The following is a 19,847-nucleotide window of genomic DNA, read 5'->3' on the forward strand; positions in this document are numbered from 1 at the left end:
ACAAGTATTCTTAAGTATTAGACGACTCAACTGGAAGATGAGAACAGGATAACCCCCAGTGAGGGGGCTGGATTCCCCCTTGCAGAGATGCCTCTCAGAGACAGGTACCAAGTGTTTAGACACTTGTTACCTTCAGAGCATGCCTGGATTAGAAATGCCTGGAGAACACCATTCCACACAACCTGTGAAATACTCCCAATGTCTTAACCAAGCTTAAGGCAGTGTAAGACAAGCTCAAGATTTGCTAAGGACTAAAAGCCACAGCTACACGTGAAGGAAGAAGCATCACCAGGAACGCAAGCATCGCTATTTTGCAGAGTCCTGCACCGCATATTTGTTAAATGAAGCACTTAGGGAAGTCCTGCAAACAAAAGTTTCCTAGAAGTCTTTAATTGTTCAAAAAGCTTCAGACTTGCTGAAAGTAGCCACTGTTTAATAAAAACAAATGGCTTCTGCATTATTTGCGCCAGTTTAAAAGACAGCAATGAGATGCAAAGCTGTCCTGGTCAGAGCTGTGACAGAGCTTTTAGGGCACCAGGGGCAGCAGCCCCTGTGCTCCGGGAGGGAGCCCTGGACCCCTCGCACCGCCCGCGGGTGCGGCGGCCGCTCCGCGCCTCGCTGCGCCCCGCCCCGCCCCTGCCCTGCCCGGCCGCCGCTGCGGGCACCGGGAGCGGCAGGCACGGCACCGGCAGGAGAGCAGCGGGCCGGTAAAACAACGGATTGGAGAGCAGCGGGCCGGTAAAGCAGCGTGCAGGAGAGGCAGCGGGCAGGTGAGGCAGCGTGCAGGTGAGGCAGCGTGCAGGAGAGGCGGCAGGCAGGTGAGGCAGCGGGCAGGAGAGGCAGCAGGCAGGTAAAGCACCGGGCCGGTAAAGCACCGGGCCGGTAAAGCACCGGGCCGGTAAAGCAGCGGGCAGTGCCCCGCGGAGCCCCGGCAGCCCTGACAGCCGCGCTGGCAGCGCTCGGGCCCGGCGCGGGTGCCGAGGGGCGAGTGCCGCACCTGCCCCGTCCCGCGCCCCTGAGAGCAGGGCGTGTGCGGGGATGCTCCGCGGGAGCTCTCGGCAAGGAACGGAGGATTGCGGTGTGGTGCCAGCTGCTCTCCTGCCCTCACCTCTGCTTCGCACCACAGTAGTTGTCCCTCTGTTCTCGGCACTGCTCCGAGTGGCTCTGCCGATACCGTCCCTGTACGCCAGGGCTTGCCTTCCTCCAGCTCCTTCCTATCGAGCCTGGGAAGAAAAAAAACACTGAGAGGAATATTCCGTCTTGCCAGTGGCATCTTTTGCAGCCTCTATGTTCAACAGAGGTCTTGCTTTAATTTTTCCTTGCAAATGTCCAACAATTTAAGAGAGACTATTTATCAAGCAGAAATTCTTTATTACTTTTGAGTGGTTTGGTGAAGCCCCCAGGCTCCCCAGTAGGCACTGAACTTAAAGCGCAAGGCAAATGGAACAGGGTGGGAGGGAAACGGGGAGGAGGAAGCTTCATTTCTTCATGCAGAAACTGGATGGAACAGTCCTGAGAAGGAAGGAGCAGCCACACTCTTTCCGTGACATTCTGGAGAAGGTCATGTTCCATTTCAGCCTGAGACACACAACTGACTCACTCTGCTAGTGTTTCTGAAGAAAAGAAATCAGTGATCTGTTCTCTTTCTGTTCCTAGGGAAGAGCACATTTTGTGTGGCTCTCTTTTAGCCACTTACCTGCTTTGAGTTGCTACAGTGACCAGCAGTGAAGGGAAAATATTAGATCATGTCGGAGTTCTGGCTAATTTCTGCCCCAGGAGACAAAACAAATCTGCAGGCGTGGGAGAGAATGAACACTGTGACATCTAAATCCAACCTGTCCAGCAACAGTAAATTCCATATTCCAGACTTAAAGGTAAGTGAGGAAGGGGTTTGTGAATGGGCAAAACAGCAGCATTAGCCAGGGCTAAAGACTTTTGGGATAGATATGGGATTTATTATATGGGATAATATGCAGAGAGTGGAAAGAGACTGTGCTTGGGGGATGAGTTGTGTTCAGGCAATTGAAAATTGACCAGAGAGAAATAAATCATTGTGCTTGAAGCTGAGCTTCACATTGGAAAGATAGATGTATAAAAAGTGAACATGAGCGAGATGTTAAATAACTGCATTGCATTCCATGTACAGTTTGCTCCTAGTCATCAGTCATACAGCACAGTGCATCATGGATTGCTAATGCAAAGGCAGTAGCTGACTGTCCACAGCCACGGCAGCAAGACTACTGTCAGAGAAGAGTGTTGCTTTTTTGTATGCACACCTGAGACTGATATAATTTTTATCCTCCATGGACCTTATTTTTATCGTCTGTGGACCTTACCCCACTGGTGGTGGTGAGAGTCTGCTGTGTTGAAGGCAGTAAAGCATTTGGAGTATCTGAAGATGCCCATTTGCATTCTATTTGTTCTACATAAAATTTGTTTCTTCTCCCTTAGATTGACCCTACATAATGTTGAGCTGGCAACATTACAAGAAAAGGTTTGGCAATATGTTGCAATACCATAAATATGGGGTTATGACTGACAGTGATTCAAAAAGCAGATATTGGTCAGAAATGGCTTTGTGAGAGACTTGCTTTGGTAATAACAGAACACAGACAGACACCCCCTATTGAATAAGTACTGCTTCCCTTTGTTCTCTTAGTACATCTGACTTGTTTGTGTGTGTGCATTTCTAGTCACTGTTTTGTCTGGTTAAATACTATTCTATGCAGCTTGATGTTAGAGGATGAAGTGAAAACAGGAAGAAAGACACTGACGTGTAATCTTGAGACTACACATACTTTTTTCCTTTATTGGAAATGACTTTTTATGCCCTAGTTCTTGGGTAAAGGAATTGCTGTATTTTCCACCAAGTAAATAAGTTCTGCCAAACCTGTTAAATTCACTAAGGACAAGTGTACTAAGGACAAGTCAGGCTTCTTAAGGCTCTGCCAACAAAAGCCTTAGACAGAGTTGTGCATCTTTCACCTATTTCTGGTCTTTTGCACAGGTGGGGACACTGGATGCTCTTGTTGGTCTGTCAGATGAGTTGGGAAAACTCGATAGCTTTGCTGAAAGGTAAAATAGATCTTATTTACCACCTACAAATGAGAAACAGACATTGTTTTTATGGGATGGTATGTCCTTGTGTTCACCTCAGTCTGACTCAGCTCAGGCTGGACTACAACTGGACTAAAGTGGATAGGCTTTGTTTAACCCTTGTCTTGATTGTCATGGAATTATCACGAATAAAGGATAATTCCTTAAAATTTAGCTGAATTATATCCATGGTAACTTTGTTAGCATGGCAATCCATTCAAGTGCTAGGGAAGCTGTTTCTCATAAGGAAACTGCTTTAAATGTTGGATTGTGGGGTTATTTTGTTTTGTGTTTTTGTTTTTAAAGAACATTCTCCCACCTCATCCAGAAACTAGATAAAACAACATTTAGAGAATGTGAAGCCCTCCCTGATCTTGTTGTGACAGAATATTTCTATTGAACCTTCTATCCCTTTTCAGCCAGATAGAGAGCTTCTAAGGATTATGTTCTTTTGAATGAAGTACAGACTGCTCCCTCTCAGGCTTTTAAACTTCTTAAAAAACAGAATATTGACTCATATTGCATCAAACCTGCTTAAGCAATGACTCACATGATCTCCTTGCTGACAATTACCAAGTTTGCCTTTTGGGACAAACTGACCTGGGCACACAAAAGAATAATGTAGCACAGCAATCTGAGAAAATGATGGGTTTTAAGATACTTCTTGGCACAAGGTAGACTTTGAGGCAGTGAAGGTATAAGCTGCTGGGTTTTTCTGCTTTGTTCTACTTTTTGCTTTGGCAGCTTACCTAGTTTTGGTCACAGACACATGCATTAGCTTTGGGTCTTTTTGCCTTTTTTCTCCCATCCAGACTGATAAGCATTTTCTTGTCTAAATATGCTCAACCCTTTCATAGATCATTGTGTGGCAGTGGCAAAGATATACAGAAACCCTGACATAAACTGTTTGCATTTATGCTAGGCACTTTAGCTGAAAGTTGGTCTGCTAGAATACATTTCTCCACAGCATTTTTTTTTTGTGATTTTACTAGTGCTATACAAGGATTGTATTAGAATGGTTGCATGTGATAATTCTGGGTTGCACACAAGATTGATCTTTTATAATCATGGATAGGATTCCTGTCTTGAGTTGAAATGGACCCATCACCATCACTGAGTCCAAAACCTTGCTGCTCACAGAACTACCTAAAACTAAGCCATACTACTTCTTCAGGACTTTAAGCAAGACAGAGCAACTTAAGTTATCAACAAAACCATCTCCATTGTGACCCTGCCAAAAATACTGCCAAATATTCTTTGTACCATATTCCAGCTTCTTCTTCAATTGCAGAGGTTCTTGAAGAAGTGGAAATGGGGGCAAATTTGGGGAGAGACAGTGCCCATACCTGCTATCTGTTCTAATGGAAAGTGTTCAATGATCCTTGTGGATCTCTTCCAACTCAAAATATTCTGTGATTCTGTGTCTCTAGTTAGGGTAGCAGACAGGAAGCAGCTGTGATTCTGCCAGCAATCAGAACTGATTTTTCAGAATGGCAGAGCTAATTCCCAGCTTTTGATCTGGGTTTGAGAGCTGCCAGCAATCATCAGAACTGATTTTTCAGAATGGCAGAGCTAATTCCCAGCTTTGTGAAGAATTAGAAGTTCTGAAAAGCTGAGTGCAGAGGGGAGTTAGAAGTGAAATGTCAGTAGGAGCTCCTTAGGCTCACTGACTCCTGACACCTTTCTCTTTACCTGCCAGCACCATAGGGCTGCTTGTTCAAGCTGAGCACCACTTTACTCCACTAATTGTCCCTTTATTGCCAGTAATGACTCTTACCCTCTGATGGGCTCTAGAGACACGGAGCAAAGGGATCAGTGAGGCCCTTCCACTGTAATCTGCTGAGGCAAGGAGTATTCCTGTTTGTCTTATTTGCTTGTCAAGATAAATAATCAGGAAAGATTAACAAGATTTAAAAATAAGAAAGATGCTTTGGAAAATGTATTAGAGTAGTAACAGAGAATAACAGAATAATCAAAGATATTAGCAGATTGAGTCCCACAAGGACATACAAAAGCATTTTGCATTAAATGAATGCCTCAGATTTTATGTCTAAATTGTGATTCAAGCCACAAGCACTTGCATTTGGTTGAAGTAAATGGCATCCAGAGGGTTACAAGCCTGTTCAGATGACCTGAGCATTTATGTTCTGTGAAAGAGCTGCCTGCTGAACTGTTGCTGGATAAACACAGCTGCCAGTAAAGCCAGGCAGTGCAAACCTGTCAGCGCTGCCTCCTGCCAGGACAGCAGAGAAGGGGCAAGAGTTTGCAGGAGCTATTGTTTCCACATACTTTTATTATTTATTTACACAGGGAGGAGGAGTGTTTTTCCATGTCATCCTGTGGTAGCATGGAGCTCTCTCAAAAGCTGACAGTTTCCTGGGTCACTCTTACCCGGAGGTTCTCTCTCTGGTCCTTGGTCAGTGGCATACCTGGGAGAGGCCTCAAATTGCAGGACTTGTGCTCTTTGCAGTGTCTTGGAAGCCTGGTGGGTAGCACCCTTTCTTTCTCAGCATCATTTACAGTGTTAGACTTTTTTCTTTTTTTTTTGGAAGCTAATGACATTGCAGCCATTGCAGAAGCAAAACACCTCAAGACATAATAGTAGGTTAAATGCAATTATTCCCTTTACAGATTTTTATTACTAGTTCTTGAAGCAGTTTTGCTGAAACTGTCTCTTTTTATAATGTATCATTTGATCATGATACTTGCTCAAGATGGGATTCATCTTGTCTAAAAGCAGAGATCTGATACTTGGCTGTGAAAACTGTCCATTGTTGGATGTCAGTGTAGTCAGTGGGGCTCTTCCAGGGCTCTGATTCCTGTCATTTGCCCCAGACATCAGTGGTGTGGAGGGGATAGGTTCTGTCTTTGCATGGGAAATATGTTGGGTGAGTGAATCCCACTTGCATTTCACAGGATGCAATGCAAGGCACAGCGGCTAAGGCAGGACTGGAGAACATTCCTCTGGCACAGTGTGTTACACACAGTGTGGCTGTATCCTGCTGCAGGGACCACGGGATGTGTGGGTGGGAAGGGAGCCAAGTGTTTCTGGGCAGGTAGGACTGTCAGGTAAAAGAGCACACACCTGTCCCACCCTCTGTATCCATGGAGAGAGGCCAGGGCTGTCTCCCACCTGTCAGATCAGCCACCAGATGCACTCAAGGGTAATGAAAGCAGCTCAAGCCCTTTGGAGAAGCTCCTGGTTTATACATGTCCCTGTGAACTGCTTTCTCCATAATGTCTTTAGCCTCCTGCTATGCTGGTTTTATCAACTGCTGCCTTGTTACAAGTCCTTTGGGCTCTTTGAGCATCAGGAAGGAAACAAAAACCAGCTCTATCTACAAGCTGAAATTTGCAGAAGTGCTTGGCAAGGTTGCAATTGTCAGGGAACCTCTGTCTGGATCCCTCAACCCCCCCACAGCCTGAGTGTGGGCAACATGTGCTGTACTCCAACAACCCTCAGCTGCTGCTGGGTCCCTACGGGGCTGCAGCCAGGTGGTGAAACACTGCAGCAGCTCTGAGAAAGGGATGTGAACTGGAGTACAGTGGTATACATTCCTCCTACAGGCACTCTGAACTGCATCTGTCCAGGGTCATGAGAAGAATGATTCTGTCAGGAAAACCTTTCATTAAACCAGATTGCTCAAACCCCTATCCAACCTGGCCTTGAATGCTTCCAGGGACTGGGCATCCACAACTTCCCTGGGCAGCCTGTGCCAGTGCCCCATCACCCTCACAGTAAAGGATTTCTTTATGTTCAGTCTAAATCTTTTCTTAGTTTAAAACTGTTGTCTCTTGTCCTGTCACTACAGGCACTGGTAAAAAGCCTCTGTCCAACTTTCTTGTAGGAGCCCTTTATGTATTGAAGTCACAAGATCTTCTCTTCTTCAGACTGAATTGACCCCAAACAGCACAAATTTTGAGTACTGCATTCTTGGCAGCATCAGCAATCTCAGACTTTTCCTACCTGTCATAGGACTGGAAAACCTTTCCCAAGACTCTAAGTTTCTTTGCAGTAACAAAGATAGATGTAACTGCTTTGCAACATATGAAAGAAAAATCTTCTTCTCTGACACTTTCCTGGTATGTATACCTGGCCCAAAGTCCCTTTTCTGCTCTTGAAAACCAGAGGATTGGTCACAACAACACATTGTTACAAATCATGTAACACAATGTCCGAGCACTGTGGATGCCCTTTCAGTCTCCAGCTCATCTGCAGCTGAAGTCTCCTCTCAGTAAGGAAAGAAAGAGAAATGAAGCAGAAATGAAGCCTGCTGTTACACTCCCTGTCACAAGGCCAAGGATTGTGTCCACTTCGTGTCTCTGCCAATTTAATGGTCAGGCAGTAACCTTGTAGCTGCTGGGTTTTGTACAAGATGTAGTCAACCTAGGACAGTTAGGGAACTGCAGGCCAAATTCTACTAATATTTTTGAGTCCAGAATGATACTTAACCAGAAAGTCTTGCAGTCTGTATTAAACAGGTAGTTTGACTGGAGAGACGGGGAACTACTGCTAGAGGGACTTGAGTAATCCATTTCTTGAAATGAGTAGAGAATAAGTGGCACAGTGGAGATTGTGTTCTCCAGGAGGGTCTCTGTACAAATCACTACTCTGGGCTGGGCAGAAGGATTTGAATCTAGCACTCCTACGCCTTAAAGGAGTGTCTTGTCCACCATGCTAAAAGAGAAGAGAGAAAGAATCCTGTAAAGAAAAGAAATAAGAAAGAAATTTCTCATCGAGCAAGATAACACTGCTATTTTTCCCTGGGTATTTTCTGGGAACCTTTTCTCAGTGAGCCTTAAGGATTTCTTTAGCATCCTATGGAACAGATCTTTAGTCAGTGTCTATATGAGAACCTTTTCTCAGTGAGCCTTTTCTCAGGATTTCTTTAGCATCCTATGGAACAGATCTTTAGTCAGTGTCTATATGTAGCCTCCTTTGCCTTCATCGCCTTCGGGGTTTTAAACATGAGTTTCTTGCCTTTCTTGCCTTCTGGTTTCTGCTATGCATGTAATGAGTGTACAGAAGACTGAATCTTGATATTCTGTAAGTCCAGAGCACAGGCAAAATGACATTACCTATGTTTTTGCAGAGATCAGTGTATTTAGAGGTAAGACATTTAGTTCTGCATTGTGTCCTAGATTTTTTATTATCATTTGAATTGCAAATTAACCTGCCTTGCTTCAGAAGTGTTTTGTTTGGCCATTTCTGTGTTTATCAGATCACAGTAAAGCTGTTTTGTAATAATTTTGTTTCTTCACTAATAAAGTTTCTTTTGTTACACTTAAGCGTAATAAAGAAAATAGCCCAGTACATCGGAGAAGTAATGGAGGACTCAAAAGATAAAGTCCAGGAAAATCTTCTGGCCAATGGAGGTACGTGCTGTGAATGTGGGAATTTAAATACATTGATGCTACTTTTGCTTGCTTCAGAATATGAATATGTGGAATTGCAACCCTCACACTTCAGAAAGGACAACCATCAGCAACATTTTATAAGAATATGTCTAGCCTGCTCCCATTTTTCTCAGCAGAAGCTAACTTTGGAGTGAAGATGAAAGTAAGATACATCCTTGTTCACTCCTAACATGGCTTAGCACATTCCTGTGCCCTGCCTGGGCTTGATTTCTTAAGGACACCTAAATCTCATTCTGTATGGTTTTGTGACAACTGTCAGTGATCTGTCAGTAATTTGCATTCCCCAGATATTCTGGAAAAATACAACAAAATTGGATGTGGTATGCATGCTGATTACAGACTTACAGCATGATGCTTTTGGATAAGCTAAGAGTGTATACTCCATCTCCCTTTGTCTGCCATGTTGTACTTCAGACCTGTATTAATAAAGGATGGGGAGGAAGTTCTTTTAGAAATGTCCTTGAATGATATAAAACTGATATTTGAGGGTACAACTGTTCAAGAAATACAATAATTCCATTTACTGTGTTTCAGGGCTAAAGGATAAAATGAAATGTCTCCAAAGTATGTTGAGGACTGATGGTTGTGGTGTTGTTACATGCATGCATTTGTGTATATTAGTGCTAGACACAAGTCTTGGTCTGGTTGTAGAGGTACAGTGATCAGGTTACGATGGATTTCTCAAGTAACAACCTCGTAGCTTGATCACGATATCCCTATGACTTGAGAAACAACAGGTTTCATTAATTTCCTTTGTTTACCCTTTTTAAACCTTTTTTTTCCCCTATTAGCTCTGCATGTGTTGTATTAGAAGGACATGGAAATTACTTGCATGTGTTACCAATTCCTCTGTCTGGGTTTGGTCATCCAAATAAATCATATTGAAATTTGGACATTAACCTTTTTAAGATTACTGACTGCATCTTAAAAGTCAGCTTTAGTATATGAGGATTCCCCTGATATATTCCAGTGTCAGTCTTCATAAGCATCAGCAACTTTACTGGACTAATTCCTCCTCCTTCCCTTTCTGATTAGTAAAAGAACTATAAAGTTGAAGACTTCCTCGACGCTGTGAAATCAGAAACAAAATTATAAGACATGATTTCTTGTTGTATGGTCCTGTTTCATACTATTTGACCATCCCAAGTTGGTTTTAAGTAACGCTGACTTCAGCTCACTTGTATATAACCCCAATAGCAGTTTGGTAGTTCTGTGTGTCTAAAACATTTTTTTGCTAGATTTTTAGGAAAAGAATGCAAAATACTAAAAATACAGCACTTTTAGTTGCATGAACTTGCACACATACACAGATACTTAACTTTCCAGTGGACAACAGCTGAAAGCAGCCATATGCAAATTTCTCTCTTATAGAGGGAAATGTGTGCTTATGTAATGTAGAAACTTTTAATATATCATAACAGCATAAACAACCTTTCTTGAAATGTAAGTAAAGCTTTTCTTCAAACATTCATACCAAATTATCTTCCATTTATTAAAATGTTAACCCTAAATGAATTTTAAAATTTGGTAAGTGGTGGAATAACTCCATTCTTTATAGTGAGCCCAAAACAAAGCAAAATGGGAAGCATAACAATTTTGAAGCATTGAATGTTTTGGATAAGAAGTATTTAATATTGCATTTTAGACTGGTGTGTAAGTTAGATTATGAGACCTGCAGGCTGTGGGTTCCCTGGGCAGCTGTGAGCTGGTAGGAATCACCTCTCCTGGGTGGGTAGCTGTGTGAAGCCTTTTAGAAGTGATTAGATCAGGTTCCATAAATGAGGAGTGCCATTCCAGGAGCATCAGCGTGCTGGGGCTGCTTGGCATTTTAAACACAGCTCTGCTAGAGTGTTCACAGCAGTTTGTGCCATCCCCAGGATTAGGCTGCTTAACTCACCCGCACCAGTGCCAGCTAGCACTGGCAAGCTCACTCAGGACTGAGCTTGAAAAACTGGGCTGAGAACTCATGCTGTGCTCAACTGCTCAACATCTGGATGTTGCTGAGATTCAAGGAATGTGAGGATAGAAAGGATATGTGAAGTTCTTCAGGGAACTTTTGTATCTCATCAGCTATAAATCCATCAGTGTCTGTCTTTAAAGAGCCTGTGTCTGCAAAGCCTAAGCACACGAGCTTAGAAGAGATTCTGTGTTGTGTACCCTGTGCTCAAAATGCTGTGTGAACTTTGTTGCTGAAGTATTTTTGACCTCTCTGCCTTCCCCACAGAAATCACAAGCAAGCATCAACAGAGAACTGTGCATGCAGCAGCTGTGTCATAGCTCTTCCAACCTTCTGCAGTTCTGTCCCTTTTCTACACCCTCCCTGTGAAAGAGAATTTGCTCATTCCTGATGAGATATTAGCAGGAAGGGTTGGATCTTTGCCCTGTGATTCTTGTTCATTGAATGTGAGGGACGTTGACACAGCTGTGGTTTTGGAAGAGGGGGAGAACACTGCCATGGCAAGTGCTCTCTGCCTTCCAGGCAGTTTATCTCTTGCTAAGAAGCCTATTTCTCCTAACATAAGATTTTCCGTGCTTTGGAAATCTAATAGGGTAAACTGACTCTGTTGTGGGGTGAGAGAAGCCCATGGAAAGGATAGTGCTCTCCTGCCAAGGGTATTCAGTATCACATGAGACCGCAGAGTCCCCTCAGCCTGGTAGTATGGCAATTACACAGTTATTCACATTCCTTCTCATGCAACTTGGTTCAAAAAGTTTTCCCCTGAACTTCAAATTCCAGCCCAGACCTTGCTGTGGGACTGAATTCACACCCTGAATAGGGCAGCAAAGAACACTGAAGGGCCCCAGCATGCATGTCATTTTACTTGGCACCTTGAGCTTGTTTTGCTCCCTATCACCTTAGAGCAACTTCCCAGACATTCTCCATATCTACCCTCCTGGTCTGGAAGGAAGCTCACCCTTTAGGCCTCTTTGTCTAGACCTTGAGACCCTGCCTGCTGCCTTCCCCTTGTCTCCCTAACTTTCTGGGAAGCAGTCCCAGCCCTTCTCATTGTGGCAGGATGCATGACTTTACCCCATCCTATAAAGGTCTGCAAGAACACTATGTAGTGGTGAGATCAGAATCCAAAGGCTCTCAGGACTCAGACAAAGAGCTGTTTGATTTCATGAGCTGCTGGAGGAGACTTCTTTATTTGATACCTTAATGTACTAAGCCTTAATGTTTCCTAACATTAAGAGCCCTTGATCTTCAAACAGTGAAATAGGAAAATCTTGGTCTAGGAGCTGGGTGTTGTATGTGTTTATTTCCCCTTCATTCTGGAGAGATGCTGTGGGTCCCTGTGGTCTGAGGGTGCCTTGTTTTGGGGGTTGCATGCACAGGTCCTTGCTGTGAATTTCTGTTCTTGGATGCTGTGACTGGATTTATGTATTATATAAATAGTCTCTAGCTTTGTGTGAAATGGGGACCTCTGTGTGCAGAGCCAGTAAGGAATTCCTCATTGCACCTGCATTTGTTTGATTTCTAGTGAGCACTTGACTGAATCACAGAGAAGTGACATCTGCTACGGACTTAGTACCTTTGGTCAGGCTCTCAGCAACCCTGAATATTACTGCTGATCCTAGGCACAAACTATTTTTCTGATAGCCGTTGCTGGATTAAATTCAGGCATATTGCAGAAATATAGATTGAGATTACATAAAACTGTTTTTACTGTGAAGAAGAGTAGCTGTACACTGCTGTGTCCCACTGATACAGATAATTTTACACTTTGTCTGTACTGTTAGGTGTAATGCAGAAAATACTTTTGGTTTAACTTTTAACTTTTGGGGATGTTTAGGAAGTTGATTAGATGGGGCATAGGATCTGGGGGCATATTTTATCTAGATCAAAGCTCTATAAGAATTGAGAAGTGGGCTTCTGCTCTGAAGTTAATATAAGCTATGCCTAAGCTATAGCTGGGGGCTGCTCCCCAAAGCTTGAACTTCCATCTGGTATACTATCTGCTTTCATGCCTCTCTTTGTATTTTCAGTTGACCTAATTAGCTACTTGACACGGTTTGAGTGGGACATGGCCAAATACCCCATAAAGCAGCCGCTGAAGAATATATCAGAAGCATTAGCAAAGGTAAATTGTACTCTAGATTTTAAGATGTCAGCATGGGGAAGCATGTCTTTTGCTTGGTTGTGATCCCTCCTCTCATGGTGGCACAGGAGCCTTTGCCTTTGGTTTGGGAAGGAACAAGCTCAGAATTACACACTTTGTACTGAAGCAGTTAATATTGTTTTATTTTCTACTGCAATAGTAATGATACCTATATTGAAACCTATCCAGTCTGTAAGTATATGGCACTTTATCAAATTCACTAGAGTACATTGATATGTTTAATATGTTTTCTGCACTTTAATCCCCTCCATTGTAATTTTCTTTTTTTTTTTCACATACTGCCATATTATTCTCCAGTTCGGAGGTGTTTTTCATGAGATTGTTAGTCTGACATTAAATCAAAAACCTTCAGGCTGAATGAATTATTTACACTGTCAGTTCATTCAGAAAGGCATAATATATTGTTGTTCAACATAGGTAATAAATAAAACCATGAACTTGCCCCTTGGGTACAGCTCTAGCACACCAACAGCAACAGCTGACTGAACCCTACATTCTGTAGAGGGCTTTACCCAGGGGAGCTCTGACCCTGGGTCTCTCTTGGCCACAGGCCAGTGGTTTTAGGGGAGCTGGCAGCTGTGTCTCTGTGTTAAGGTGGTAGTTGTGGGACAGAGGTGAGAAGAAGGCCTCAAGCACTGCATTGACTCCCTTTTTTCACTTTGTTTTAGCAAGTGACTCAAATAGAAGCAGACCTGAAGACCCGATCAGCTGCATACAACAACATTAAAGGAAATTTGCAAAGCCTGGAGAAGAAAACTATGTAAGTGTTTTGCACTGGGGATGCTGTTGCTGGCTGAAATGCAGGCAGTGTGTGCTCACACCCATTGCTGTGTTCTGGTGGGAACAACTTTTCCAGCTTTGGGACGTGCTGAGCATTTGGAGACCCAGTGAAAACAGGTGGTAGCTGGTGTGGTCAGCATATCTCAAAATCAGCTCAAGGAGACTCAAGTTCCTAATAGGATTTTATTGACAGTGTGAGCAGGCAATCTTGGAAAAAGACAACTGTTTTGCTCTGATGTGAATTCTGGGAGTCAGAAATTAGATGAGCTGTGTCAACTGGTGGATTCCTTTGCCACATGGAGCTGTGCCCTATGTTCTGAACAGCATTTGCAAAGCTCCCATAGGAAACAGCTCTGTCTACCTTGATCCTGAACCTCACCAGCATCCCACTTATATTTTTGTTTTCTTTTTTTCCTTCTGTTGGTTCAGGTAATGCACTGTTCAGGCTTCCCAAATGTTCTCTCTCCTGTCTTCATCTGCTTATGGTCTTTGCCTATGTCAGAGCTGATACCTGGGTTTTTTTCTAGGATATCACTGGGGAGAATGGTAAAATACAGTAAGTAGTAAATTTAAAACAACTCAGATGATGATGTGATGCTGTGCTCATCCAACACATGCTCATATGTGCCACTGTTCCTGCTCAGGACTGGGCCCAGGGCACAGGTGGCTCCCTGGCACTGCAGCCAGCCAGGCTGGCAGCCTGCTGGCCAGGGCTCCAACAATGTGAGGAGGGAGGAGAATGGAGACCTCATGGCCAGGGACAATCTTCCTTGTCATCATTCCATCCATCTTTAAATGCTTCAAGTGCCCACCAGGGTCAGATAGCTTGGGTTGAACAAACATCTAATAAGTTACCAGCCAGTTAGTTAATATTTAGACTGGTCCAGTGAATCTCAAACCCAAAACTACTAGTTTAGGTCCTTCTTCATTCATACCCAGTGACAGAGAGGGCATCTCCTCTTCACACCTAATGCTTTCCAGCCACATACAGCCAGCCCTGGCTGTCTACATGGCCTAGGAATTAATGTGATCAGGTGGGCATAGTGTGTGGAGACATCCTGGAGACCTCCTGCAGGTCCCACCTGTGCATGAGACTGCTGCTCTGGCTGCTGTTCAGCAGGAGGTGTCTCTGTGTGCTGGTCCACAGCAGTCCAGGAATGCCGGGTTGCTGTGATGGCTTCGGTCCCTACGTGCATGGCTCACTCTGCCTGCAGCACAGTCACACAAGCAGCTCAGCAGGCTTCTTGAGAGAGCAGGTGCTTCCCACAAGAGGCAGCGATGACTGGGAGAAGATGTGCACTTCTCAAGTATTTACACCCTTACTGTAAAAACAATAGCAGCAGAATGGTGTCATTTTACATAATAGGCATAAACTGGCCACACCAATATCGTGCCCTTTAGTATTAGTTACTTTTTCATTCTTTTAGTTGCAGTAAAAATAATGAAACAGCCATTTAAGAAGTTAGCTGTGTCTTTTACCCACCTCCTTCTGGGCCTTCTTCTCCCCCAGCACAGATCAGCATCTCCACCCGCAGCACAATGTCTCCAATGTTCCACTGCTGAGTTTCTGCTACTGTTATTTTTACTTTGTCTTCTTCACCGCAGGGGAAATCTGCTGACCCGGACCCTGGCAGACATTGTGCACAAAGAAGACTTTGTTCTGAATTCCGAGTATCTTATCACGCTGCTCGTCGTGGTGCCAAAGTAAGGCAACAGTGTGGGCACACACCCTGAATGGCACTGAGCCCCAGACATAAGCACCAGAACCAGTGATACTGGGTCAGCTTGGGGCAGCTCAGGAGTGCCCTGCTGGGACACAGGTGGAGCCCTTAGCAAAGAAGAAAGAACAATTTCTGCCAAGAGTGGTGCTAGCACAAAAGAGGGAGATAAAGACTGTGCCAAAGCTGGAGCAGGACAATTGGCATGTAGGTTCTTCACAGTAACGAGTGGGTGCTCAGTCTCCTGATAGGAATAGTGTGAGCTAAAAGAAACCCAGATTTTTACTGCAGCATAGCCAGTTTCTAAAAGGAATTAGACCTGTTCAACTCAAAATCTCTCTCTGCTGGCTGTGCCCTTGTAAGTGGCCATACACAGGATGACTGCTAACAATGGGAAGTTACACCATGTTCTCCTCAGAGCACTACACAAAACTTTTCTTGTCTATATTGCCCTGTCCCAACAAACGTACAGCACCATCACTCTTCTGTCTCTGAAAAACAGGTTGCAAAAGCTATCTGAGGTAAGTTTGTTGACTTCATTATGTGAGTTTATTAACACTAAAAAGAGATTTCTCTGTTTGCAAACTCCTACCATACCCTTGTTCCCTTTCTCACAGGGCTGGCATTCAGTCTAGCACCAGATCAGCTCTGCGATCTGCTATTGTGCTACATAGCAGATGTAGCACAGCTACCCATGGACCAGAGCAGCTTGTGCAGGGGTCCTGGAGCATGGGACACTGTGTGGCAGCCTGGAAGTATATCCCACATTCTTCTCACCATCAGTTTCCTGATATTGACCCTTCCTTAAGCCAAGATCCAAAGTGAAGACTGAGGGTGTAACATTGAGGGAAGCATCTCCTCAGCTGGTGACAAGGAGAGGAAAGGATAGGAGAGGCTTAATGTATCTTAATGACATAACCGAGCACAGAGTTCAACCCTTTTACCCTAAGTTGTTAGCTTAATTAACTACATATATCAACATTTGCTTTACAGTATATAGTATTTATTTACTGTGCTTTGTTTTGTGTTGCTCAAAGGTCAAGCTACGTACAGTGGCAGAAGACCTATGAATCACTCTCAGATATGGTAGTACCTCGCTCCACCAAGTAAGTGAAATTCCAAATTAAGCTCTGTGTTTGTTTCAGAGATCCCTGTCATGTTTCAGCCCTTCAGATTGGTGGATCCTAGAGGAAATCACTAGTCTAAATGCACAGGCTCCACATAAATGTATTTGCAATTTAAATAGAAATTAGTTTGTTGAAGGAAAGTACAGATGAAAGAAAAGAGGTTTGTTTTTTTACAATTAGCTTCCCTTTTCCAGTAATCTATTTCTTTTTACTTTCAGCAAGACCATTGCTTCTTTTTTGTAAAACAGGCAATTTATTACATTAATTGAGGTATAGTTCAGACATATGCAATCACATAGAGCTTTATGGAAAGTACTTTATAAAAAGATTAAACACTAATTCTGCATTTTTAATTGCTTCTTGTTGTAGGATAGAATAATTCAGCATACTGTCATTTGCACTAGCAAAAGCCATATTAACTCATCCTTTCACCTCAGGTAAAAAAATTCTTTCCTAGGACTTAAATATTCCATTTCTCAGCTCATGCAGACTATGAGATCCAGTCCAGGGCACATGAGCTGACCATGGTATTACCTGAAATGCCCAAGGTGGAAAGCATAGGGGAAGAAACAAGCTGTCTTGTCTACCGCCTATCACAAAAACACAAGTGCCTGTAAAAGGAGGGAATGTTACCAGGAAACACAGAAAAATCAGGCAGGCGGAATGTGTGTGTGCTACAGTGGACTCAGGAACTAAACCAATTGAGTTTTACATTGAGATAGAGTAGCCAGTGCGAGTAAAGTATTGTTCCCTGTTTCTGTCACAGCAGTTTTCAAAAAGCAGGGTGTTGTTCAGAATAATAAATGAAAATAAAAGAATTGCAAAAGGGAAACCTAAGGTAGGTAAAAAAGGCATAAGGGATTTGTCATGTCAAATCACAGCAGTGGATTTCCCTCCCACAGAATGATTGCTGAGGATGCAGAGGGAGGACTCTTCACTGTGACCCTGTTTAGAAAAGTGATGGATGACTTCAAGGCCAAAGCCAGGGAGAACAGGTAAGAAGCCCTGACTAGGCAGGGCAGGCTAGCAAGAGATGAGGATCAGGTGAGGCTTGTTGTGTGTGCAGCATGCTGAATCCATCACTGGTTTTAGGACTCCTTGACTGCTTGCATTTCCATTGGTCCTAAAGCCACTGAGAAGGCAGGGTGGGAAGGAGCTGTGGTAGCAGAATCAGTGATCCTGTTCTTTAAACTCAGAGTTACAGATCCTGGAATTGCCCTTTCTGCTCTCATTCTGCTGGCTTTCTGGGGGTGATTTCAACTCCTACCCTCCACATACTTTAACTTGTTAAATGGCTAGCAACCTCCCATACCTGCTTCTCCTGGGGAAAAAGAAATGAGTGTACATATTGCCTGGACTAAGGTTTGCGAGAGCAAATGTCATTCAATTGTAGGTTCATGGTTCGAGAATTTTATTATGATGAGAAGGAACTGAAATGTGAAAAGGAAGAGCTGATGAAACTAGCTTCTGACAAGAAACAACAATATGTAAGTAGCACCTTGTGAGTTGGCAGCCTTTGCTACCAGCATGCCTAAGAACCTCTCTCAGAAATGGCTTTATGGTTCCAGCTGTCTGTGGTGAGCTCCATTTAGCCCACAAAACTGAGGCATGGGAAAAATAACAATGATTTGGCCAAGGTCACTTGAGTTTCTGATAGACTGGGAGCCACTATCAGGCTGCCTGGGAACTATCCCAGCAGCCCATGATGGCCTCAGTGGCAGTGTTGGCTGTGGAGCTGCTTCACTCAGCAAGGGGATCACAGCACTGTTCTGGTCTCACAGGGCCCCTTACTGCGCTGGCTGAAGGTGAACTTCAGTGAAGCATTTGTGGCTTGGATTCACGTGAAAGCCTTGAGAGTTTTTGTTGAATCTGTCCTGAGGTGAGTAAACACAGAGTGCAGGCAGAGAATCCTGGGGAAGTCAAAATGTACAGCTCTCTTCCTGGTGCAGTTCCTTTGTGGGAGGAAGCCTTACACACCTTGTTTTGCCTTGCTCAAGGTGTATGCCTTACACACTTCATTCCAGGAGCTCACAGCAGACAATACAGATGTCCACCAAAAAAGTGACATATGAATCTGATAAAAAATGATTTTTTGGGGGCACTTACAGGGAAGGAGAAAACAGAAAGACAATCTTTAGTTAACTTTTGGCTTCAGAAAGAAAATGCTTTCCAATAAGGAGGCAGCGTTGTTTCTGCAACACACCACAAGTGGGCATGCCTGGAGGCTGAGGAGGGAGAAGGGCATGAGCAGACAGCTTGGCCCTTCCCAGCAGATGATCATGTGTGTTGTGTTCCGAGGTATGGCCTCCGGAACAACACACATTGTGTTCCGAGGCCATACCAACAATGTGTGTTGTGTTCCGAGGTATGGCCTCCCTGTGAATTTCCAAGCCATGCTCCTGCAGCCAAACAGGAAGTCTGTGAAGCGCCTGAGAGACGTCCTGAACGTGGTCTTCAAACACCTGGATGAAGTTGCAGCAGCAAGTATAATGGATGTATGTATTTGGACTGCAAGTGCACATGCTGTAGCTTCTCTCAGCTTAGCTGAATGAACACTCCCACTGTCCTGGGGTTAGAGCATGCATCTGCTCACATCTTGCAATGATAGGAGTCCTGGATGCAGCTCTAATCCCAGCTGGTTACAGACTGGATGAGGGTAGGCTCAGATTACAATGCAGATGCAGACAGATTGTTTATGTTTTCTGTTGAAGCATCTGATGTTTACAGCTACCAGAACAAAATAGGTCTGCTCAGTTATGGCTGTTCCTCTACATAAAAAGCTTAAAATCTACTATAAACATTCAGATCAACAGAAGCAAGAAAAATTAATTTGAAACTAAATCCTAGGACTGTCACACCTCTGTCCCCTGTAAAAGGCTGACATATTTATAAATATCCTAGGCCTTCAACAAGGAGCAGTACTTGCTTTCTCCTTCCCTATATCTTGAATTACAATTCAAAACAATTTAGGCTAAAGCAATAAATGAGCTAGCAGGCCTTTCAAAGCAGCCTAAAACCAGCAAGCACGGGTCCCACTGCACGAAGGGAGAACAGAGATGAGTTGCTGTAGAGCTGAAGCACACAAAAATGCTACAAGTTCATAACAGCACGGGCATGAATTCTCAATGCTAATTACATTAGACAGCCTGAAACAAGGAGCAGAGCAGATTCTCAGTGGTGAATTCCCCACATTAAGCACGGCACATACAAAGCTCCGTTGCACCTTGGGGAAGGAGCACAGAAGCAATCCCCTGGAGCTTGGAACTGCACAGGTTTACTGGTACTAAAGCCATTACTTCCTTTTGCAGCCTGGCATGGACATCCCTGGGTTACAACTGAGTAATCAAGAATACTATCCTTATGTCTATTTCAAGATTGACCTCAGTCTTCTTGACTGCAGTTAAAGAAGAATTGCTCAAGCTTCATCTATTCATTTTCAAGACTGTCATGTTACTGTAAAACAATCTTTAGCTGCTGAAAGTCAAATTAAAATGCAGATATTGTAGCAGGATGATTTTCCTACCACTTCTAGTAATTTTTACAGTGACTACAATAAAAGTTCTCTCTTATTCATAGTTTTACAAAAA

The 19,847-nt window shown here is 43.7% G+C and overlaps 1 protein-coding gene across 4 annotated transcripts; it reads left to right on the forward strand.

The window, feature by feature from the left end:
• Positions 1-635: 635 nt before the first annotated feature.
• On the forward strand, positions 636-19,730 carry ATP6V1C2 (ATPase H+ transporting V1 subunit C2). 4 transcript variants are annotated; one of them, XM_039715594.1, is made up of 13 exons: positions 636-770; positions 1,657-1,874; positions 3,008-3,075; positions 8,387-8,472; positions 12,502-12,596; positions 13,304-13,395; positions 15,021-15,119; positions 16,171-16,239; positions 17,163-17,255; positions 17,654-17,747; positions 18,042-18,139; positions 18,626-18,755; positions 19,569-19,730. In XM_039715594.1, exons 2-13 carry the CDS (start codon positions 1,746-1,748, stop codon positions 19,662-19,664), a joined length of 1,149 nt encoding a protein of 382 aa, XP_039571528.1. In that variant the 5' UTR covers positions 636-770; positions 1,657-1,745; the 3' UTR covers positions 19,665-19,730. The 4 variants fall into 4 exon arrangements, with proteins under 4 accessions (XP_039571528.1, XP_039571530.1, XP_039571531.1 ...); XM_039715596.1 differs by having other exon boundaries at positions 653-786; XM_039715597.1 differs by having other exon boundaries at positions 680-707.
• The last annotated feature ends 117 nt before the right edge of the window (positions 19,731-19,847 follow it).

Source organism: Passer montanus, unplaced genomic scaffold (genome assembly GCF_014805655.1).
Source record: "Passer montanus isolate IOZ18808 unplaced genomic scaffold, ASM1480565v1 scaffold34, whole genome shotgun sequence".
In the NCBI taxonomy this organism is placed as follows: Eukaryota; Metazoa; Chordata; class Aves; order Passeriformes; family Passeridae; genus Passer; species Passer montanus.